At 42.1% G+C, this 25,644-nt stretch overlaps 1 protein-coding gene across 1 annotated transcript in view; it reads left to right on the top strand.

The window, feature by feature from the left end:
* The window catches only part of LOC109745704 (uncharacterized), a 58,003-nt gene extending 33,876 nt beyond the window's left edge, over positions 1-24,127 (top strand). Inside the window, 14 exon segments of the mRNA XM_073506018.1 lie at positions 10,037-10,113; positions 10,116-10,180; positions 10,183-10,305; positions 10,307-10,415; positions 10,418-10,583; positions 10,585-10,626; positions 21,102-21,225; positions 21,228-21,511; positions 21,513-21,778; positions 21,781-21,864; positions 21,867-21,939; positions 21,941-22,059; positions 22,062-22,304; positions 22,307-24,127. Of these exon segments, the coding sequence (XP_073362119.1) occupies positions 10,037-10,113; positions 10,116-10,180; positions 10,183-10,305; positions 10,307-10,415; positions 10,418-10,583; positions 10,585-10,626; positions 21,102-21,225; positions 21,228-21,511; positions 21,513-21,778; positions 21,781-21,864; positions 21,867-21,939; positions 21,941-22,059; positions 22,062-22,304; positions 22,307-22,401 (1,870 nt within the window). The 3' untranslated portion in view covers positions 22,402-24,127.
* The last annotated feature ends 1,517 nt before the right edge of the window (positions 24,128-25,644 follow it).

Raw genomic sequence — 25,644 nt, 5'->3', positions numbered from 1 at the left:
GGAGGAGCCCATCCCCGCTGCCGAGTCCGACGAGGAGCATGACGAGTGATCTATTCAGCTTGGGCTACCACCAGTGTCGTAGGTGTCCTCTCTGCCTTTTTGGTGTCTCGATGCCAAAGGGGGAGAAAGTGTAGGATTTGCGTGTCGTGTGTCGTGGTGTTTCCCTCTGTCGCTTTGCTTTCATTCAGTTGGACCTCGTTTGCTTTGGTTTGTTTTGTGCTTGTGAGACCAGGTTCTCTTTCATATGGTGTAAGACATATGCACTCTAGCGTACCTTAATTAGTAGCCCGTGAGCCTATGCTATCTTGTGCCCTTTACTTTATGCTCATAGTTATTATCTTGCCTCCTTGCTTAGTGTTAGCTATATTATTGCAAGATATGCCTTGTCTATAAAATATAGGGGGAGTGTTGATCCTAGTATGTGTGCCGTGCAGTCCAAAGCATTTCTCTAGAAAGCACACATCTAGGGGGAGCATGTCTATATTTTATAGATGTGGGGTTTGCCTTTGTTCCATTTTATATCCCTATGTGCAAATCACGTATTGTCATCAATCCACCAAAAAGGGGGAGATTGTAAGGGCATATTTATCCCTTAGTTGTTTTGGTGATTGATGACAATGCTTTTGCGGACTAATCGTGTGCTTTGAGCATTACAGACATATCATGACTAGGCACAAGACGATTTGGTGCTCCTCAAATACTATTGAAGACGGTGTTTCTCTACGTTTCTTTTCGGTGGATTTAAGTCGTAGGAAAGCTATACTATTAAGAGGGGGTCCGCGTTGGAAAGGTTTGGGTGGAATCAACACGTACACGTCTGTTTCTTTTTGCACCACCTTTCCTTTGGCTCTTTGGGGCATCCTCCGTTTATCCGTGTCTCTGAAAAATGAAGGACTCCTAGTGTTGCTGAAGTGGGGCATGCGGTAGTACCGCAGGCCCTTGCGGTAGTACCGGCCTCAGGCACGGTAGTACCGCTCCTTGGGAGCGGTAGTACCGTGGCCTCAGGCCAAGCTCAGCTGCTCGGGCGGTTGTAGGGGCGGATGTAATTTTTTTACATCCGCGCCCTACACGGTAATACCGCACCATGGGCGCGGTAGTACCGCGAGCTCTGGCCAGGCGCAGCAGCATGAGCGGAAGTAGGGGCGGATGTAATTTTTTACATCCGCTCCCTACGCGGTAGTACCGCTCCAGGCTTGTGGTAGTACCGTGTCGGATTTTTGCATGGATCAGAACTCAGCGGAAGTAGCCACAGATGTATTTTTATATGTCCGTGCCTTCCCAGTCTAAACCAACCCTGCCTTGCGGTAGTACCTCAAGGGGAAGCAGTAGTACCGCGCCAGCGGTTCTACCGCCCTCAGCTTCTTTGCCACATGTCTGGGTTAGCTCCTGCCGTGCCAGCGGTAGTGATACATCTCCAATGTATCTATAATTTTTGATTGTTCCATGCTACTCCCTCCGTTCCTTGATATAAGGTTTATAGATTTTTGAGAAAAAGTCCGAAATATAAGGTGTATTGCATTGCACCACACGTTTGGATATTTTTTTTAGGGATTTGATTACATTTCCTTATATCGGGCAAGCTCCTCTATTTCCTCGTGTCAATTAGTCAGGTGTAATCTCGCCCAAAACTTGTGAAATTTTCCCTCCACGTGCCTTCTTTAATTTCCGTGCCAAAAACTATACACCCTATATCTAGGAAAGGAGGGAGTATTATATTATCTGTTTTGGATGTTTAATGGGCTTACTATGCACTTTTATATTATTTTTGGGACTAACCTATTAACCGTAGGCCCGGTGCAAATTGTTGTTGTTTTGCCTATTTCAGTGTTTCGCAGAAAAGGAATATCAAACGGAATGAAACCTTCGGGAGAGTTAATTTTGGAACAAACGCAATCCAGGAGACTTGGAGTGGAGGTCAAGAAAGAACTGAGGAGGCCACGAGGTAGGAGGGCGCGCCCAGGGGGGTAGGCGCGCCCCCCACCCTCGTGGCCCCCTCGTGGCTCCACTTAATTACTTCTTTTGCCTATATATACTCATATACCTTGAGAACATCCGAGAGCACCACGAAACCCTATTTCCACCGCCTCAACCTTCTGTCCCCGTGAGATCCCATCTTAGAGCCTTTTCCGGCGCTCCACCTGAGGGGGAATCGATCACGGAGGGCTTCTACATCAACACCATAGCCTCTCCGATGATGTGTGAGTAGTTTACCACAGACCTTCGGGTCCATAGTTATTAGCTAGATGGCTTCTTCTCTCTCTTTGGATCTCAATACAAAGTTCTCCTCGATCTTCTTGGAGATCTATTCGATGTAATTCTTTTTGCGGTGTGTTTTTCGAGATCTGATGAATTGTGGGTTTATGATCAAGATTATCTATGAACAATATTTGGTTCTTCTCTGAATTCTTTTATGCATGATTTATTTATCTTTGCAAGTCTCTTAGAATTATCAGTTTGGTTTGGCCTACTAGATTGATCTTTCTTGCAATGGGAGAAGTGCTTAGCTTTGGGTTCAATCTTGCGGTGTCCTTTCCCAGTGACAGCAGGGGCAGCAAGGCACGTATTGTATTGTTGCCATCGAGGATAAAAAGATGGGGTTTATATCATATTGCTTGAGTTTATACCTCTACATCATGTCATCTTGCTTAAGGCGTTACTCTATTCTTATGAACTTAATACTCTAGATGCATGCTGGATAGCGGTCGATGTGTGGAGTAATAGTAGTAGATGCAGAATCGTTTCGGTCTACTCGTCGCAGACGTTATGCCTATATACATGATTATGCCTAGATATTCTCATAACTATGCGCTTTTCTATCAATTGCTCGACAGTAATTCGTTCACCCACCGTAAATTATGCTATCTTGAGAGAAGCCACTAGTGAAACCTATGGCCCCCGGGTCTATCTTTCATCATATTATCTTCCTATCAATTTACTATTTCTGCTATCTTTTATTTTGCAATCTTTACTTTCCAATATATATCATAAAAATACCAAAAATATTTATCTTATTATCTCTATCAGATCTCACTTTTGCAAGTGGCCGTGAAGGGATTGACAACCCCTTTATTGCATTGGTTGCAAGGTTCTTATTTGTTTGTATAGGTACGAGGCGACTTGTGCGTAACCTCCTACTGGATTGATACCTTGGTTCTCAAAATTGAGGGAAATACTTACGCTACTTTGCTGCATCACCCTTTCCTCTTCAAGGGAAACCAACGCAGTGCTCAAGAGGTAGCAAGAAGGATTTCTAGCGCCGTTGCCGGGGAGGCTAACGTCAAGTCAAGACATACCAAGTACCCATCACAACTCTTATCGCTCGCATTACATTATTTGCCATTTGCCTCTCGTTTTCCTCTCCCCCACTTCACCTTTGCCATTTTATTCGCCCCTCTTCCGTTCGTCTTTTTCGTTTGTTTGTGTTCCCATGTGCCTTCTATTTGCTTGCATCTTTGCTTGCTAAAAATCTAGTGATATGGATCCACTTAAAGTGTTCTGCTTGGATCATCTTCGATCCTTATGCGCTCGTGCTGAAACCCCGACTAGCCTAGTTGATGGGAAATCTTTAGATGAGCATGCTCGTTTTGTGCATCACCGTTTGTCTGAAAAAAGGAGATTCTTATGGGATCAAATAAACAGATTGTTGTGTTATGCTTGGAATCTTTGTGAAATTTATGATTTTACTTGTTGCTCTAAGAACCCGAAAAAACACCTTCCCTACCTTTGTGAGTTTAATGAAAATGAAATCTAATCTTCTTATGCAAAGGGCGTTTATAGTTACTATGATATTGAACAAATTGAAGATTTTTTTGCTTTTAAAGGTGCTTATGAAGTTGCTTCTTTGATTGAAAAGTATGATGTTACTCTCTACGAATCTGAAAATTTTGACATACTTAAATATTGCTATGAAAACTATGCTCATAATGTCTATGTCAAAGAATTTATTGAGAGAATGACAGTTGCTTTGGAAGAAAATAATGATATGCATGAATCTATAGATAATCATGACTCCGCTGATTTGATTGAAATATCCCTTGATGAACATGATGCTTGCTATTCTTGTGGCCATGATGCCAATATTTATGAAGATGAATTTGCTATAGTTCCTTATGTTAAACATGAGATCGTTGCTATTGCACCCATACTTGGTAGTTCCTTCGATGAAAAGCATGATTGCAATGATGTTATTATAAATTCTCTTAATGCCAATTGTGTTAATAATATTCAAAACCCTAAGCTTGGGGATGCTAGTTTTTCTATGTCTACTATTTGTTGCAATGATCATGATTGGGGTGATTCTTTTTATGATCTTAAAAATTTATTTAAGCCCCATGATGAATATGAGATTGATATTAGTGTTTGCCATAATATTGAAAGTGGGTTTGGAAGAGTGTCAACTTTAGACCCCACATATTTGGAGAATGTTCAATCTTATGAAGTTTTTGATAAAAGTGGGTTTGGAGAGGTCATGACTTTAGTTAATACTAATCCCACTATTTTGGAAGAGTGTCAACTTCGCATGCATGTGGATCGTGTTGAAAATATTTTATGTGATAGCTATTTTGTTGAATTTTCTTATGATCCTACATCCAATTATTATGAGAGAGAAGAATATGGTTGTAGAAATTTTCATGTTACTAAATTACCTCTCGTTATGTTGAGATTGCTATTGTTTCTTTCCGCTTCCTTGCATAGGCTAGTTTTTGCTTGCTATGATAATTTGTTTTCCTATAAGATGCCTATGCATAGGAAGTATGTTAGACTTAGTTATGTTTTTCACATGCTATATGATGCTCTTTTTGTGCTTCAATTCTTGTCTTTCTTGTGAGCATCATTAAAATTATCAATGCCTAGCTAGGAGCGTTAAACGATAGCGCTTGTTGGGAGGCAACCCAATTTTTTTTTGTTTCTTGCTTTTTGTTTCTGTTTAGTAATAAATGATTCATCTAGCTTCTGTTAAGATGTGTTTTCATGTTTAAATTAGTGTTTTTTCCAAGTAGAACCTTTGGGAAGACTTGGGTGAAGTCTTTATGATCTTGCTGTAAAAAACAGAAACTTTCGCGCTCACGATATTAGCTGCCATTTTTTACTGGAGAGTGATTTTAGGTTGATTCTTTTTTCAGATGATTAATAGACAAATTACTCACGTCCACCAATTTATTTCATAATTTTTGAAGGTACATAAGTATACGTTTGATCCAGATTACTACAGACTGTTCTGTTTTTGACAGATTCTGTTTTTCGTGTGTTGTTTGCTTATTTTGATGAATCTATGGCTAGTATCGGGGGGGGGGGGGGGGGGGGGGTATGAACCATAGAGAAGTTGGAATACAGTAGGTTTAACACCAATATAAATAAATAATGAGTTCATTACAATACCTTATGGTGGTGATTTGTTTTCTTATACTAACGGAGCTCATGAGATTTTCTGTTGAGTTTTGTGTTGTGAAGTTTTCAAGTTTTGGGTAAAGATTTGATGGATTTTGGAATAAGGAGTGGCAAGAGCCTAAGCTTGGGGATGCCCCGGAAGGCATCCCCTCTTTCGTCTTCGTCTATCGGTAACTTTACTTGAGGCTATATTTTTATTCACCACATGATATGTGTTTTGCTTGGAGCGTCTTGTATGATTTGAGTCTTTGCTTTTTAGTTTACCACAATCATCCTTGCTGTACACACCTTTTGGGAGAGACTCACATGAATCGGAATTTATTAGAATACTCTATGTGATTCACTTATATCTTTTGAGCTAGATAATTTTGCTCTAGTGCTTCACTTATATCTTTTTAGAGCATGGTGGTGGTTTTATTTTATAGAAATAATTCATCTCTCATGCTTCACTTATATTATTTTGATAGTCTTTTAGAAAAGCATGGTAGTTTGCTTTGGCTATAAAATTAGTCCTAATATGATGAACATCCAAGATAGGTATAAACAAAACTATCATATAAAGTGCATCAAATATTGTGAGAAGTTTGATACTTGATAATTGTTTTGAGATATGAAGATGGTGATATTAGAGTCATGCTAGTTGAGTAGTTGTGAATTTGAGAAATACTTGTTCAAAAGTTTGTGATTCCCGTAGCATGCATGTATGGTGAACCGTTATGTGATGAAGTCGGAGCATGATTTATTTATTGATTGTCTTCCTTATGAGTGGCGGTCGGGGATGAGCGATGGTCTTTTCCTACCAATCTATCCCCCTAGGAGCATGCGCGTAGTACTTTGTTTCAATAACTAATAGATTTTTGCAATAAGTATGTGAGTTCTTTATGACTAATGTTGAGTCCACGGATTATACGCACTCTCACCCTTCCACCATTGCTAGCCTCTCTAATACCACGCACCTTTTGCCGGTATCATACACCCACCATATACCTTCCTCAAAACAGCCACCATACCTACCTATTATGGCATTTCCATAGCCATTCCGAGATATATAGCCATACATACCACCGTTCTGTTTATTATGACACGTTCCATCATTGTCATATTGCTTTGCATGATCATGTAGTTGACATCGTATTTGTGGCAAAGCCACCTTTATAATTCTTTCATACATGTCACTCTTGATTCATTGCATACCCAGGTACACCGCCGGAGGCATTCACATAGTCATATTTTGTTCCAAGTATTGAGTTGTAAGTAAATAAAAGTGTGATGATCATCATTATTAGAGCATTGTCCAAGTGAGCAAAGGATGATGGAGACTATGATTCCTTCACAACTCGGGATGAGACTCCGGACGAAAAGAAGAAAAAAAGAGGCCATAAAAAAGAGAAAAAGGCCCAAATAAAAAAATGAGAGAAAAAAGAGAGAAGGGACAATGTTACTATCATTTTACCACACTTGTGCTTCAAAGTACCACCACGATCTTCATGATAGAGAGTCTCCTATGTTGTCACTTTCATATACTAGTGGGAATTTTACATTATATAACTTGGCTTTTATATTACAATGACAGGCTTCCTCAAAATGCCCTTGGTCTTCATGAGCAAGCGAGTTGGATGCACACCCACTTAGTTTCTTTTGTTGAGCTTTCATACACTTATAGCTCTAGTGCATCCGTTGCATGGCAATCCCTACTCACTCACATTGATATCTATTGATGGGCATCTCCATAGCCCGTTGATACGCCTAGTTGATATGAGACTATCTTCTCCTTTTTGTCTTCTCCACAACCACCATTCTATTCCACATATAGTGTTATGTCCATGGCTCACGCTCATGTATTGCGTGAAGATTGAAAAAGTTTGAGAACATCAAAAGTATGAAACAATTGCTTGGCTTGTCATCGGGGTTGTGCATGATTAAATACTTTGTGTGATGAAGATAGAGCACAGCCAGACTATATGATTTTGTAGGGATAACTTTCTATGGCCATGTTATTTTGAGAAGACATGATTGCTTTGTTAGTATGCTTGAAGTATTATTATTTTTATGTCAATATTAAACTTTTATCTTGAATCTTTCGGATCTGAACATTCATGCCACAATAAAGGAAATTAGATTGAGAAATATGCTAGGTAGCATTCCACATCAAAAATTCTGTTTTTATAATTTACCTACTCAAGGACGAGCAGGAATTAAGCTTGGGGATGCTTGATACGTCTCCAACGTATCTATAATTTTTGATTGTTCCATGCTATTATATTATCTGTTTTCGATGTTTAATGGGATTTACTATGCACTTTTATATTATTTTTGGGACTAACCTATTAACCGAAGGCCCAGTGCAAATTGCTGTTTTTTTGCCTATTTCAGTGTTTCGCAGAAAAGGAATATCAAACGGAGTCCAAACGGAATGAAACCTTCGGGAGAGTTATTTTTGGAACAAACGCAATCCAGGAGACTTGGAGTGGAGGTCAAGAAAGAACCGAGGAGGCCACGAGGTAGGAGGGCGCGCCCCCCACCCTCGTGGGCCCCTCGTGGCTCCACCGACCTACTTCTTTCGCCTATATATACTCATATACCCTGAAAACATCCGAGAGCACCACGAAACCCTATTTCCACCACCGCAACCTTCTGTACCCGTGAGATCCCATCTTGGAGCCTTTTCCGGCGCTCCACCGGAGGGGGAATCGATCACGGAGGGCTTCTACATCAACACCATAGCCTCTCCGATGATGTGTGAGTAGTTTACCACAGACCTTTGGGTCCATAGTTATTAGCTAGATGGCTTCTTCTCTCTCTTTGGATCTCAATACAAAGTTCTCCTTGATCTTCTTGGAGATCTATTCGATGTAATTCTTTTTGCGGTGTGTTTGTCGAGATCCGATGAATTGTGGGTTTATGATCAAGATTATCTATGAACAATATTTGGTTCTTCTCTGAATTCTTTTATGCATGATTTATTTATCTTTGCAAGTCTCTTCAAATTATCAGTTTGGTTTGGCCTACTAGATTGATCTTTCTTGCAATGGGAGAAGTCCTTAGCTTTAGGTTCAATCTTGTGGTGTCCTTTCCCAGTGACAGCAGGGGCAGCAAGGCACGTATTGTATTGTTGCCATCGAGGATAAAAAGATGGGGTTTATATCATATTGCTTGAGTTTATTCCTCTACATCATGTCATCTTGCTTAATGCGTTACTCTATTCTTATGAACTTAATACTCTAGATGCATGCTGGACAGCGGTCGATGTGGAGGAATAGTAGTAGATGCAGAATCGTTTCGGTCTACTTGTCGCAGACATGATGCCTATATACATGATCATGCCTAGATATTCTCATAACTATGCGCTTTTCTATCAATTGCTCGACAGTAATTCGTTCACCCACCGTAAATTATGCTATCTTGAGAGAAGCCACTAGTGAAACCTATGGCCCCCGGGTCTATCTTTCATCATATTATCTTCCTATCAATTTACTATTTCTGCTATCTTTTATTTTGCAATCTTTACTTTCCAATCTATATCATAAAAATACCAAAAATATTTATCTTATTATCTCTACCAGATCTCACTTTTGCAAGTGGCCGTGAAGGGATTGACAACCGCTTTATCACGTTTGTTGTAAGGTTCTTATTTGTTTGTGTAGGTACGAGGCGACTTGTGCGTAACCTCCTACTAGATTGATACCTTGGTTCTCAAAACTAAGGGAAATACTTACGCTACTTTGCTGCATCACCCTTTCCTCTTCAAGGGAAAACTAACGCAGTGCTCAAGAGGTAGCAGGTAGTACCGCAGGGCCTTGCGGTAGTACCGTGGGCTCGTGCGGTAGTACCGCTTGTTGTGTGCGGTAGTACCGCTTGTTGTGCGCGGTAGTACCGCTCGTCGCGGGCTGAGTTAGTGGATAACGATTGGATTTGTTCTATCACTATAAAAGGGGAGTCTTCTTCTCCGAGTTGACCATCTCTTCCATCCCCAAGCTCCATTTTCGCTCGATCTCTCTCCCTAGCCAATCAAACTTGTTGATTCTCTAGGGATTGGTTGAGAAGGCTCCGATCTACACTTCCACCAAGAGAAATTTGATTCCCCCCACTAGTCCCTTGCGGATCTTGTTACTCTTGGGTGTTTGAGCACCCTAGACGGTTGAGTTCACCGCGGAGCCATATTCCATTGTGGTGAAGCTTCGTGGTGTCGTTGGGAGCCTCCAATTAAGTTGTGGAGATTGCCCCAACCTTGTTTGTGAAGGTCCGGTCGCCGCCTCCAAGGGCACCAATAGTGGAATCACGGCATCTCGCATTGTGTGAGGGCGTGAGGAGAATACGGTGGCCCTAGTGGCTTCTTGGGGAGCATTGTGCCTCCACACCGCTCCAACGGAGACGTACTTCCCCTCAAAAGGAAGGAACTTCGGTAACACATCCTCGTCTTCACCGGCTCCACTCTTGGTTATCTCGTACCTTTACTTGTGCAAGCTTATATCGTGTTGTATCCTTTGCTTGCTTGTGTTCTTGTTGTTGTTGCATCATATAGGTTGCTCACCTAGTTGCATATCTAGACAACCTACTTTGATGCAAAGTTTAAATTGGTAAAGAAAAGCTAAAAATTGTTAGTTGCCTATTCACCCCCCTCTAGTCAACCATATCGATCCTTTCAGAGGTTGACACCGCCAGTCCGCGTCTACAAGTCACTTGGGTTCGCGCACTGCAAGGCAAGGCGCTCGCCCGAGTCCGACGAGAGGTGGCGGGCACATGGCTTGTCCAGGCCTTCTCTCTCTGCCAGGAGGGGCGGCTGGAATTGGCATATTGCGTGTGTTTCATAGGATGCAGGTGGATGAAGGTGTCAGGTTGGATGGATATGCTTATACAACAAAGCATGGGTATGCAGACAATGGTTGGGAGTTGTACGAGGAGATGAAGGACATGGCCCATGGGCATGGAGCCAAGCCCGGTGACATATAATGTGATGATCCAGTGGTATTGCAAGAGCAAGTGGATTGGTGCTGCAATGGCACTCTACGGTGAAATGGTGAGCGGCAGTACTTGAGGTCTTCCACTATTCTGATGGCATTGCTTTGCAAGGAAATAAATTTTGTAGAAGCTGAGCAGATGTTCGATAAGATGCTGGAGAGGGGTGTTTCCCCTGATCATGTGATGTTCATTTCAGTAGCAAAGTTCTTACCCAAGGGCTGGGAGGTTCTATGTGTGGAAAGCATTGAAGGCTGTTGCCAAGTTGGATTATAGCGGCTGGTGAAGGAAATATGCCCTAGAGGCAATAATAAAGTTGTTATTTTATATTTCCTTATTCATGATAAATGTTTATTATTCATGTTAGAATTGTATTGACCGGAAACCTTAATACATGTGTGAATACATAGACAAACACTGAGTCCCTAGTGAGGCTCTACTTGACTAGCTTGTTGATCAAAGATGGTTAAGGTTTTCTAACCATGGACGTGAGTTGTCATTTGGTAAACGGGATCACATTATTAGGAGAATGATGTGATGGACATGACCCATCCGTTAGCTTAGCATATTGATCATTCAGTTTTATTGCTAGCTTTCTTCATGTCAAATACATATTCCTTTGACTATGAGCTTATGCAACTCCCGGATACCGGAGGAATGCCTTGTGTGCTATCAAACGTCACAACATAACTGGATGATTATAAAGATGCTCTACAGGTATCTCCGAAGGTATCTGTTGGGTTGGCATAGATCGAGATTAGGATTTGTCACTCTGAGTATCGGAGAGGTATCTCTAGGCCCTCTCGATAATACACATCATGAGAAGGCTTGGAAGCAAAGTAACTAATGAGTTAGTTGCGGGATGATGTATTGCCGAACGAGTAAAGAGACTTGTCGGTAACGAGATTGAACTATGTATGAAGATACCGACGATCGAATCTCGGGCATGTAACATACCGATGACAAAGGGAATAACGTATGTTGTCATAACGGTTCGACCGATAAAGATCTTCGTAGAATATGTAGGAACCAATATGAGCATCCAGGTTACGCTATTGGTTATTGACCGGAGAGGTGTGTCGGTCATGTCTACATAGTTCCCAAACACGTAGCGTTCGCACGCTTAACGTTCGATGACGATTTAGTATTATATGAGTTACATGATTTGGTGACCGAATGTTATTCGGAGTCCCGGATGAGATCACGGACATGACGAGGAGTCTCGAAATGGTTGAGAGGTAAAGATTGATATATAGGACGATGTTATTTGTGTTGGGGAACGTAGTAATTTCAAAAACTTTCCTACGCACACGCAAGATCATGGTGATGCATAGCAACGAGAGGGGAGAGTGTTGTCCACGTACCCTCGTAGACCGAAAGCGGAAGCGTTAACACAACGCGGTTGATGTAGTCGTACGTCTTCACGATCCGACCGATCAAGTACCGAACGCACGACACCTCCGAGTTCAGCACACGTTCAGCTCGATGACGTCCCTCGAACTCCGATCCAGCCGAGTGTTGAGGGAGAGTTTCGTCAGCACGACGGCGTGGTGACGATGATGATGTTCTACCGACGCAGGGCTTCGCCTAAGCTCCGCAACGATATTATCGAGGTGTAATATGGTGGAGGGGGGCACCGCACACGGCTAAAATATCGTATATCAATTGTGTGTCAGGGGTGTCCCCCTGCCCCCGTATATAAAGGAGCAAGGGGGGAGGCCGGCCGGCCCTTGGGGCGCGCCAAGGAGGGGGGGAGTCCTCCTCCTAGTAGGAGTAGGACTCCCCTTTCCTAGTCCAACTAGGAAGAGAGAAGGGGGAAGGAAAGAGAGGGAGAGGGAAAGAGGGGCCGCGCCCCCTTCCCCTAGTCCAATTCGGACTCCCCATGGGAGGGGGCGCGCCACCTCCTGGGCTGCTGCCCTCTCTCTCCCCTCAGGCCCACTAAGGCCTAATACTTCCCCGGGGGGTTCCGGTAACCCCTCCGGCACTCCGGTTTTATCCGAAACTTCTCCGGAACATTTCCGGTGTCCGAATATAGTCGTCCAATATATCAATCTTTATGTCTCGACCATTTAGAGACTCCTCGTCATGTCCGTGATCATATCCGGAACTCCGAACAACCTTCGGTACATCAAAACATATAAACTCGTAATAAAACCGTCATCGTAACTTTAAGCGTGCGGACCCTACGAATTCGAGAACTATGTAGACATGACCGAGACACCTCTCCGGTCAATAACCAATAGCGGAACCTGGATGCTCATATTGGTTCCGACATATTCTACGAAGATCTTTATCGGTCAGACTGCATAACAACATACGTTGTTCCCTTTGTCATCGGTATGTTACTTGCCCGAGATTCGATCGTCCGTATCTCGATACCTAGTTCAATCTCGTTACCGGCAAGTCTCTTTACTCGTTCCGTAATACATCATCCCGCAACTAACTCATTAGCCACAATGCTTGCAAGGCTTAAAGTGATGTGTATTACAGAGTGGGCTCAGAGATACCTCTCCGACAATCGGAGTGACAAATCCTAATCTCAAAAATACGCCAACCCAACAAGTACCTTTGGAGACACCTGTAGAGCACCTTTATAATCACCCAGTTACGTTGTGACGTTTGGTAGCACACAAAGTGTTCCTCCGGTAAACAGGAGTTGCATAATCTCATAGTCATAGGAACATGTATAAGTCATGAAGAAAGCAATAGCAACATACTAAATGATCGAGTGCTAAGCTAACGGAATGGGTCAAGTCAATCACGTCATTCTCCTAATGAGGTGATCCCGTTAATCAAATGACAACTCATGTCTATGGCTAGGAAACATAACCATCTTTGATTAACGAGCTAGTCAAGTAGAGGCATACTAGTGACACTCTGTTTGTCTATGTATTCACACATGTATTATGTTTCCGGTTAATACAATTCTAGCATGAATAATAAACATTCATCATGGTATAAGGAAATAAATAATACTTTATTATTGCCTCTAGGGCATATTTCCTTCAGTCTCCCACTTGCACTAGAGTCAATAATCTAGATTACACAGTAATGATTCTTACACCCATGGAGTCTTGGTGCTGATCATGTTTTGCTCGTGGAAGAGGCTTAGTCAATGGGTCTGAAACATTCAGATCCGTATGTATCTTGCAAATTTCTATGTCTCCCACCTGGACTAAATCCCGGATGGAATTGAAGCATCTTTTGGTGTGCTTGGTTCTCTTGTGAAATCTGGATTCCTTTGCTAAGGCAATTGCACCAGTATTGTCACAAAAGATTTTCATTGGTCCCGATGCACTAGGTATGACACCTAGATCGGATATGAACTCCTTCATCCAGACTCCTTCATTTGCTGCTTCCGAAGCAGCTATGTACTCCGCTTCACACGTAGATCCCGCCACGACACTTTGCTTAGAACTGCACCAACTGACAGCTCCACCGTTCAATGTAAATACGTATCCGGTTTGCGATTTAGAATCGTCTGGATCAGTGTCAAAGCTTGCATCAACATAACCATTTACGATGAGCTCTTTGTCACCTCCATAAACGAGAAACATATCCTTAGTCCTTTTCAGGTATTTCAGGATGTTCTTGACTGCTGTCCAGTGATCCACTCCTGGATTACTTTGGTACCTCCCTGCTAAACTTATAGCAAGGCACACATCAGGTCTGGTACACAGCATTGCATACATGATAGAGCCTATGGCTGAAGCATAGGAAACATCTTTCATCTTCTCTCTATCTTCTGCAGTGGTCGGGCATTGAGTCTTACTCAACTTCACACCTTGTAACACAGGCAAGAACCCTTTCTTTGCTTGATCCATTTTGAACTTCTTCAAAACTTTGTCAAGGTATGTGCTTTGTGAAAGTCCAATTAAGCGCCTTGATCTATCTCTATAGATCTTGATGCCCAATATATACGCAGCTTCACCGAGGTCTTTCATTGAAAAACTCTTATTCAAGTATCTCTTTATGCTATTCAGAAATTCTATATCATTTCCAATCAGCAATATGTCATCCACATATAATATTAGAAATGCTACAGAGCTCCCACTCACTTTCTTGTAAATACAGGATTCTCCAAAAGTCTGTATAAAACCAAATGCTTTGATCACACTATCAAAGCGTTTATTCCAACTCCGAGAGGCTTGCACCAGTCCATAAATAGGTCGCTGGAGCTTGCACACTTTGTTAGCTCCCTTTGGATCGACAAAACCTTCCGGTTCCGTCATATACAACTCTTCTTCCAGAAATCCATTTAGGAACGCAGTTTTGACATCCATTTGCCAAATTTCATAATCATAAAATGCGGCAATTGCTAACATGATTCGGACAGACTTAAGCATCGCTACGGGTGAGAAGGTCTCATCGTAGTCAATCCCTTGAACTTGTCGAAAACCTTTCGCAACAAGTCGAGCTTTACAGACAGTAACATTACCGTCAGCGTCAGTCTTCTTCTTGAAGATCCATTTATTTTCAATGGCTTGCCGATCATCGGGCAAGTCAACCAAAGTCCATACTTTGTTCTCATACATGGATCCCATCTCGGATTTCATGGCCTCAAGCCATTTAGCAGAATCTGGGCTCACCATCGCTTCTTCATAGTTCGTAGGTTCGTCATGGTCTAGTAACATAACCTCCAGAACAGGATTACCGTCCCACTCTGGTGCGGATCTTAATCTGGTTGGCCTACGAGGTTCAGTAATAACTTGATCTGAAGTTTCATGATCATTATCATTAACTTCCCCACTAATTGGTGTAGGTGTCGCAGAAACTGGTTTCTGTGATGATCTACTTTCCAATAAGGGAGCAGGTATAGTTACCTCATCAAGTTCTACTTTCCTCCCACTCACTTCTTTCGAGAGAAACTCCTTCTCTAGAAAGGATCCATTCTTTGCAACGAATGTCTTGCCTTCGGATCTGTGATAGAAGGTGTACCCAACAGTCTCCTTTGGGTATCCTATGAAGACACATTTCTCCGATTTGGGTTCGAGCTTATCAGGTTGAAGTTTCTTCACATAAGCATCGCAACCCCAAATTTTAAGAAACGACAACTTTGGTTTCTTGCCAAACCATAGTTCATAAGGCGTCGTCTCAACGGATTTCGATGGTGCCCTATTTAGAGTGAATGCAGCCGTCTCTAAAGCATAACCCCAAAACGATAGCGGTAAATCAATAAGAGACATCATAGATCGCACCATATCTAGTAAAGTACGATTACGACGTTCGGACACACCATTACGCTGTGGTGTTCCGGGTGGCGTGAGTTGCGAAACTATTCCGCATTGTTTCAAATGTAGGCCAAACTCGTAACTCAAATATTCTCCTCCACGATCTGATCGTAGAAACTTTATTTTCTTGTTACGATGATTTTCAACTTCGCTCTGAAATTCTTTGAACCTTTCAAATGTTTCAGACTTATGTTTCATTAAGTAGATATACCCATATCTGCTCAAATCATCTGTGAAGGTGAGAAAATAACGATATCCACCACGAGCCTCAATATTCATGGGACCACATACATCTGTATGTATGATTTCCAACAAATCAGTTGCTCTCTCCATAGTTCCGGAAAACGGTGTTTTAGTCATCTTGCCCATGAGACACGGTTCGCAAGTACCAAGTGATTCATAATCAAGTGATTCCAGAAGTCCATCAGTATGGAGTTTCTACATGCGCTTTACACCGACATGACCTAAATGGCAGTGCCACAAATAAGTTGCACTTTCATTATCAACTCTGCATCTTTTGGCTTCGACATTAAGAATATGTGTGTCACTACTACCGAGATTCATTAAAAATAGACCACTCTTCAAGGGTGCATGACCATAAAAGATTTTATTCATATAAATAGAACAACCATTATTCTCTGATTTAAATGAATAACCATCTCCAATCAAACAAGATCCAGATATAATGTTCATGCTTAACGCTGGCACCAAATAACAATTATTTAGGTCTAATACTAATCCCGAAGGTAGATGTAGAGGTAGCGTGCCGACGGCGATCACATCGACTTTGGAACCATTTCCCACGCGCATCGTCACCTCGTCCTTAGCCAGTGTTCGCTTAATCCGTAGTCCCTGTTTCGAGTTGCAAATATTAGCAACAGAACCAGTATCAAATACCCAGGTGCTACTGCGAGCTCTGGTAAGGTACACATCAATAACATGTATATCACATATACCTTTGTTAACCTTGCCATCCTTCTTATCCGCCAAATACTTGGGGCAGTTCCGCTTCCAGTGACCAGTCTGCTTGCAGTAGAAGCACTCAGTTTCAGGCTTAGGTCCAGACTTGGGTTTCTTCTCCTGAACAGCAACTTGCTTGCTGTTCTTCTTGAAGTTCCCCTTCTTCTTCCCTTTGCCCTTTTTCTTGAAACTAGTGGTTTTACTGACCATCAACACTTGATGCTCCTTTTTGATTTCTACCTCCGCTGCCTTTAGCATTGCGAAGAGCTCGGGAATTGTCTTATTCATCCCTTGCATGTTATAGTTCATCACAAAGCTCTTGTAGCTTGGTGGCAGTGATTGAAGAATTCTGTCAATGACGCTATCATCCGGAAGATTAACTCCCAGTTGAATCAAGTGATTATTATACCCAGACATTTTGAGTATATGCTCACTGACAGAACTATTCTCTTCCATCTTGCAGCTGTAGAATTTATTGGAGACTTCATATCTCTCAATCCGGGCATTTGCTTGAAATATTAACTTCAACTCCTGGAACATCTCATATGCTCCATGACGTTCAAAACGTCGTTGAAGACCCGGTTCTAAGCCGTAAAGCATGGCACACTGAACTATCGAGTAGTCATCAGCTTTGCTCTGCCAGACGTTCATAACTTCTGGTGTTGCTCTTGCAGGAGGCCTGGCACCCAGCGGTGCTTCCAGGACGTAATTCTTCTGTGCAGCAATGAGGATAATCCTCAAGTTACGGACCCAGTCCGTGTAATTGCTACCATCATCTTTCAACTTTGCTTTCTTAAGGAACGCATTAAAATTCAACGGAACAACAGCACGGGCCATCTATCTACAATTGACATAGACAAGCAAGATACTATCAGGTACTAAGTTCATGATAAATTTAAGTTCTATTAATCATATTACTTAAGAACTCCCACTTAGATAGACATCTCTCTAATCATCTAAGTGATTACGTGATCCAAATCAACTACACCATAACCGATCATCACGTGAAATGGAGTAGTTTTCAATGGTGAACATCACTATGTTGATCATATCTACTATATGATTCATGCTCGACCTTTCGGTCTCCGTGTTCCGAGGCCATATCTGCATATGCTAGGCTCGTCAAGTTTAACCTGAGTATTCTGCGTGTGCAAAACTGGCTTGCACCCGTTGTAGATGGACGTAGAGCTTATCACACCCGATCATCACGTGGTGTCTGGGCACGACAAACTTTGGCAACGGTGCATACTCAGGGAGAACACTTTTATCTTGAAATTTTAGTGAGAGATCATCTTATAATGCTACCGTCAATCAAAGCAAGATAAGATGCATAAAAGATAAACATCACATGCAATCAATATAGTGATATGATATGGCCATCATCATCTTGTGCTTGTGATCTCCATCTCCAAAGCACCGTCATGATCACCATCGTCACCGGCTCGACACCTTGATCTCCATCGTAGCATCGTTGTCGTCTCACCAACTATTGCTTTTACGACTATCGCTACCGCTTAGTGATAAAGTAAAACAATTACATGGCGATTGCATTGCATACAATAAAGCGACAACCATATGGCTCCTGCCAGTTGCCGATAACTCGGTTACAAAACATGATCATCTCATACAATAAAATATAGCATCATGTCTTGACCATATCACATCACAACATGCCCTGCAAAAACAAGTTAGACATCCTCTACTTTGTTGTTGCAAGTTTTACGTGGCTGCTACGGGCTTAGCAAGAACCGTTCTTACCTACGCATCAAAACCACAACGATAGTTTGTCAAGTTGGTGTTGTTTTAACCTTCGCAAGGACCGGGTGTAGCGACACTCGGTTCAACTAAAGTGAGAGAGACAGACACCCGCCAGTCACCTTTAAGCAACGAGTGCTCGCAACGGTGAAACCAGTCACGCGTAAGCGTACGCGTAATGTCGGTCCGGGCCGCTTCATCTCACAATACCGCTGAACCAAAGTATGACATGCTGGTAAGCAGTATGACTTATATCGCCCACAACTCACTTGTGTTCTACTCGTGCATAGCATCAACGCATAAAATCAGGCTCGGATGCCACTGTTGGGGAACGTAGTAATTTCAAAAAAATTCCTACGCACATGCAAGATGATGGTGATGCATAGCAACGAGAGGGGAGAGTGTTGTCCACGTACCCTCGTAGACCGAAAGCGGAAGCGTTAACACAACGCAGTTGATGTAGTCGTACGTCTTCATGATCCGACCGATCAAGTACTGAACGCACGGCACCTCCGAGTTCAGCACACGTTCAGCTCGATGACGTCCCTCGAACTCCGATCCAGCCGAGTGTTGAGGGAGAGTTTCGTCAGCACGACGGCGTGGTGACGATGATGATGTTCTACCGACGCAGGGCTTCGCCTAAGCTCCGCAACGATATTATCGAGGTGTAATATGGTGGAGGGGGGCACGGCACACGGCTAAAATATCGTATATCAATTGTGTGTCAGGGGTGTCCCCCTGCCCCCGTATATAAAGGAGCAAGGGGGAGGCCGGCCGGCCCTTGGGGCGCGCCAAGGAGGGGGGGAGTCCTCCTCCTAGTAGGAGTAGGACTCCCCTTTCCTAGTCCAACTAGGAAGAGAGAAGGGGGAAGGAAAGAGAGGGAGAGGGAAAGAGGGGCCGCGCCCCCTTCCCCTAGTCCAATTCGGACTCCCCATGGGAGGGGGGCGCCACCTCCTGGGCTGCTGCCCTCTCTCTCCCCTCAGGCCCACTAAGGCCCAATACTTCCCCGGGGGGTTCCGGTAACCCCTCCGGCACTCCGGTTTTATCCGAAACTTCTCCGAAACACTTCTGGTGTCCGAATATAGTCGTCCAATATATCAATCTTTATGTCTCGACCATTTCAAGACTCCTTGTCATGTCCGTGATCATATCCGGAACTCCGAACAACCTTCGGTACATCAAAACATATAAACTCATAATAAAACTGTCATCGTAACTTTAAGCGTGCAGACCCTACGGGTTCGAGAACTATGTAGACATGACCGAGACACCTCTCCGGTCAATAACCAATAGCGGAACCTGGATGCTCATATTGGTTCCCACATATTCTACGAAGATCTTTATCGGTCAGACCGCATAACAACATACGTTGTTCCCTTTGTCATCGGTATGTTACTTGCCCGAGATTCGATCGTCTGTATCTCGATACCTAGTTCAATCTCGTTACCGGCAAGTCTCTTTACTCGTTCCGTAATACATCATCCCGCAACTAACTCATTAGCCACAATGCTTGCAAGGCTTAAAGTGATGTGTATTACTGAGTGGGCCCAGAGATACCTCTCCGACAATCGGAGTGACAAATCCTAATCTCGAAATACGCCAACCCAACAAGTACCTTTGGAGACACCTGTAGAGCACCTTTATAATCACCCAGTTACGTTGTGACGTTTGGTAGCACACAAAGTGTTCCTCCGGTAAACGGGAGTTGCATAATCTCATAGTCATAGGAACATGTATAAGTCATGAAGAAAGCAATAGCAACATACTAAACGATCGAGTGCTAAGCTAACGGAATGGGTCAAGTCAATCACGTCATTCTCCTAATGAGGTGATCCCGTTAATCAAATGACAACTCATGTCTATGGCTAGGAAACATAACCATCTTTGATTAACGAGCTAGTCAAGTAGAGGCATACTAGTGACACTCTGTTTGTCTATGTATTCACACATGTATTATGTTTCCGGTTAATACAATTCTAGCATGAATAATAAACATTCATCATGATATAAGGAAATAAATTATACTTTATTATTGCCTCTAGGGCATATTTCCTTCAATTTGGACACCGGAAGTGCTCCGGATAGTATCGGGTATTTATCGGAGTACCGGGGGGGTTAACGGAACCCCCCGGGGGAAGATATGGGCCATAAGAGGGGAGCACACCAGCCCACAAGAGGTACCCCCCTTAGGCAGGAGGCTGAATAGGAGAAGGAAGAGGGGGTTCGCCCCCCCTTTCCTTCCTCCCTTCTCTCTTCCTTTTCCCCCCTCCGGAAATAAGGAAGGGGGGAGGCCTAATTGGGGGAGGTCCCCAAGTAGGATTCCTCCTACTTGGGGTGCCCCATGGTTGCTCCCCCTCCCCTCCCACCTATATATATGTGGGGATGGGGCGCCTTAGAACACACACCAATAATTGTTAGCCGTGTGCGACGCCCCCCCTCCATAGTTTACACCCCCGGTCATAGTTTTGCGGTGCTTAGGCGAAACCCTGAGAGAATCACTTCACCATCACCGTCACCACACCGTCGTGCTGACGGAACTCATCTACTTCCTCGACACCTTGCTGGATCATGAAGGCGAGGGATGACATTGCGCCGAACGTGTGCAGAACTCGGAGGTGTCGTACGTTTGGTGCTTGATCGGCCGGAGCTAGAAGAAGTTCGACTACATCAACCGCGTTGTCAAACGCTTCCGCTTTCGGTCTACGAGGGTACGTGGACACACCCTCCTCCTCTCGTTGCTATGCATCTCCTAGATAGATCTTGCGTGAGCGTAGGATTTTTTTTTTAATTTCATGCTACGTTTCCCAACAGTTGGCTACTGAAATTTTCTTCCCAGGCCAGTGGTTGCTCAAACATGAGTTTGCAGCAGGAGGCCAAGGGCCTTCTCAATGAGATGGTGAGAAGCAATCTTCTCCCTATTGATGATGTTTCCAATATATGCTGATAATTGCCATGTGCTCAGAGGGTGGACTAGATGTGTCGTACTATCTATTGGACTAGTTGGTGGCTTATGATTGTAAACCTGCAGAGTTAACATATAGCATTGCGATAAAATGTATGTGTAGACAAAAGCGCAAGGATGATGCTAGGACACTCATTAGTCTTATGCAGAGCAGAGGTGTCAGATCTGACATGTCCATGAATTCAATTGTGGTAACCACATACTGTAAGATTGGTGATGACAGTGCGCGTGGTCTATTTGACGATATGGCCAAGACAGGCTAGAGCATTCTATTGCAATTATGTTTCCATCGTAACATGCCTTTGCAGAAGGAGGCGCCTTAAAGAAGCAGAGTTTACTCTACGCCAGATTATTAAGGCTTGACTGGTACCTGATGAGGTTAACACATCACTTTGGACATTACGTTATGGGGCATACAAAGGACGCCTGCGGTGTTTCTTTGAAATGCTAGAGCGAGGTTTGCAACCTGGTTCCCATGCTTATGGTGCCCTAATAAATGGGTTGATTAAAGACCACAAAAATAAGCAAGGCTCTATTATCTGGAAAGAATACCGGAGGAAGGTTTTGCAACCCAGACTATTATTTATACAATGCTTATAAGTCAGTTCTTTAAGTAAGAGAGCTAAGACTAGGTTTAGATCTTGTTGAACTGATGATGGAAAACCACGTTGAACCTGATATGGTTACCGACACTAGTCAATGGCATTTGCCGAAATATAAATCGTCGAGACATGAGGCCGTCTTTGGCTACAAAACTGCAGGGAGCAAGGTATGTGTCGTTTAGACTGCTGCCCCAAATAACTTTTAGCATAAGGGGAAAGAGAAGAGCAAGCACATGTCTACAGAAGAAAATTTTGAGCTTGCTCTGAGTATAATACATGATTTTGCAGAAAATGGGATGATGCCGGATTTGCACATCTATAATTGGATGCTCAATGGCCTTTGTCGAGCAAGCAAGATGGACGGTGCTTACAGTCTCTTGCAATTGATGGTAATTGGTATTCTTCCCAATCATGTGACATACACGATACTTAACCATATATGATTAGGAACAACAATCGTGCTATCCAACTATTTAACTCGCTGAACAGTGATGCTCATGTTTTTGATGATATAACATACAACACTTTTGTATGGAAGTACGTGTGAACTCTGTTAGGGGGCTTATTTCAGTTTGTGAATCATTATCTCGCCCTGAAGTTACTTGTGGATATGATGTTTTGATATCTTTCATCCTAGGTGAATGTATCATCGTGATAACAAGAATAGAAACAGTTCCTAGTGATGATGCTATAGGTGTTCATTCCGAGGATGAAAGATACAAGCATTTGCATGGAAAATATATGCCCGCAGTCACCTTAGTGACTGAAAATTCAAATTAGTTGTATTTGTGATGCTATCGTAGTGGATCCTACTATTGTAATATACTACTAGTGCTGTCAAGGTATGTATGCTCACCTAAAGAGATAGTTTGGATATATTGATCTATATTTCCCTATTTGCATTAATTACATTCATTAAACGGCAATATGTTTGTCAACACCCACTCTTATCTTCACTTTTTGCTCTACTGTCTGTATACATATAACTCCAGCCCATGATCCTGATGTCTTTAGGTTGGGAAACAGTATCTTGAGATTGTCCATATTTATTTTCGTTGATGATGGGAACATAAATGAAATGGAGTTCCATGATTTTTAAAAATGCAAGTGTTGTTATTGATGCACATGCATAGGTATTATGAGATTATTCAATATTGCCAAAAAAATCCATTACAATTAGCTCTGTGATGTTTCCTCCGTAGCGAAATGCATTCATTTATATTCGTTGCAACGCACGGGCTCTTTTGCTAGTAAAAACTAATGACTGTTCAATGTTATTAACTTGTGTTCTGAAATACTATTGGATGCATGTGTGAAGATGGTTGATTAAGTCGATTCTTTTAAAATGTTAGTATAAAAGTTTCTTGCCTGGTTATATCCTTCTATCACCACTTTTCCTGCAATTAGGTATATACAACAGAAACTTTCCATCTGTTTCAGGGAAAAGGGAAACGGAAGCGGAAAGGCATTTCCTAATATAACTCATGAGGAATTTTCATATTTGCATGTGCGGAAATTTCTCTTTATTGCTTGTCCGTATAGTCTATCCTAGGTGTTTAGATTGTATTGTAGTAGTGCGAAAAACAATTTCTTAACTTGGTTTATGTACTTGTTCATGCGTGTTTCTAATATTCATATGCATAGGAGTTGTGGTTGTATGTGTCTCGGTTCCAGATCCTTCATTGCTTCCCAATCAAGTCTCTCTGTTTGGTTCCTCTATGGTGAACCCTTTCAGTCCCTCCTCTTCTATACAAGCTGCTACATGAATCAGGACCTTCCATCTATTTTAGTCAACATCATTAAATACAGTTAACATTGGTCTCACTTATTTGACCCTGCAGCTGATCAGGTGTGCCTTGTACTACTGCGAGGCAATCATTTCATCTCAGCACAAAATATGCATAAAGCCCGTGAAACACTGTAGGGACTAGATTAAGGTCTGCTAGATCATGAAAAACCCTATGTGTCGCTCGTTGCGTCAAAATGTCGACACAACACAGAAGAGAAGCCCCGTGTCGCTAGAAATGGGTCGGCCCATTATACAAAATTTAGCCAGCCGGTTTTGGGAACCTTTTTTGACCGGTTTTACTGTTTCTTCTTGGGGTTTTTTCACTTTTATATTTCTTTTTCTTCTTTCTTAATTTTGTTTTCTGTTTTTTCCCTTTTTCATTTATTTTATTTTTAAAATTTATTTTTTAAAGATCATCTTTTAAAAATTGTTCGAAATTTTCAAAAAACGTTCCTGTTTTGTAAAACCTTAAAATTTTTAAAAAATGTTCATGTTTCAAAAAAAATCATAAATTCAAAAAATGTTCCTTTTTTAATTTTTTTTGCATTTTTCAAAAATTTCAATTTTTTCGCATTTCTCAAAAACTGTTCTCGAATTTAAAAAATGTTCTTGTTTTACAAAAAATGCTTGAATGTTTTCTTCCCAAATATCTGACTATGTTTAAAATATGTTCATGTTTTAAAATTTTGTTCATAATTTTTAAAAATTGTTCACATTTTCATTTTTCGGGAGTTTCAAAAAAATTTCACAAGTGTCTTAAAATCATGTTTTCAAATTTTGTTCAGGAATTTTCAAATATGTTTGCGTTTCCCAATTTTTGAAAAAATGTTCCCATTTTAGAAAATTGTTCGCATTTTTCAAAAATTTCGATTTGCTTGCAGTTCTCAAAAATTGTTCTGGAATTTAAAAAAAATGCGCTTGTTTTACAAATAATGTTTGAATATTTTCTTTTCAAAAATTTGACAATGTTCAAAAAATGTTCATGTTTTAAAAAATTGTTCACGATTTCATTTTTTTCAGGAGTTTGAGAAAATGTTCACAAGTTTCTTAAAAATCATGTTTTCGAATTTTGTTCTGGAATTTTCAAATATGTTCGTGTTTCCCAATTTTGTTTTGAAATTTGGAAAGATGTTCCGGTTTCAAGAAAATTGTTCATGATTTTCAAAAAATGTTCCCGCTTTTCGAAAATGTTATAGTTTCCAAAATATTTTTCACGATTTTGGAAAGTGTTTGCATCTCCTAAACTAATTCGGACCCGCGCAACATGTTTGGTTCTTAAAGTTTGATTCTCCAACATGGTCAAGGACGTCTTCTAGCACAGCTGGTAGGAAACGCGTCGTTTATAGCAGTCGATCCTGCGTTCGAATCTCCCGCAGCGCAATATTTCATTTTGAGCTACAGTGCGTGTCACCATCTTCATGGGCCGGCCCAGTCGAAGAAATGCCTGTGCGAAACCTCAGCAACTTGACGCGGAGAGCGTCACATAGGAGGTCTCCTAGATTAGTACCAATAGTATGGGAGCGACTAGTTTACGAGCGCTCCTTCAGGAGCCTCACAACGATCAGCAGCCACCCGCCACGTGTCGCGCTCTGGGTGCTCCCTTCGAATTTTGTTTTATTTTTATTTTTCCGCACGCGTTTTCGTCTTTTTAAACATTTTTTCTATTTTTTCCGACGTTTCGGTTTTCCACCGGTCTACCTTAGCTTTTGGATAAAAAATTCGATTTTTTTTGCGCAAAAGACATGTTTTTTTTTCTTTCACGACAGTCACGGTTTTGCTTTCGCGAGAGTCATGGCCGTGTCTCTTGGAAACGGAAAAAATGCGTTTTCTGTTTTTTTCCTTCCGCGAGAGGCACGGTTTTGCTTCCGCGAGAGGCACGGTTGTGCTTTCGCGAGAGGCACGGTCGTGCCTCTCGAAGACGAAAAAAACGCGTTTTCTGTTTTTTTTTTCCTTCCGCGAGAGGCACGATTTTCTTTCGTGAGAGGCATGGTTGTGCTTTCG

Source organism: Aegilops tauschii, chromosome 1 (genome assembly GCF_002575655.3).
Source record: "Aegilops tauschii subsp. strangulata cultivar AL8/78 chromosome 1, Aet v6.0, whole genome shotgun sequence".
Taxonomy (NCBI): domain Eukaryota; kingdom Viridiplantae; phylum Streptophyta; class Magnoliopsida; order Poales; family Poaceae; genus Aegilops; species Aegilops tauschii.
The sequence above is the reverse complement of the archived record's forward strand: the minus strand, read 5'-3'. Positions and strand labels throughout refer to the sequence as shown.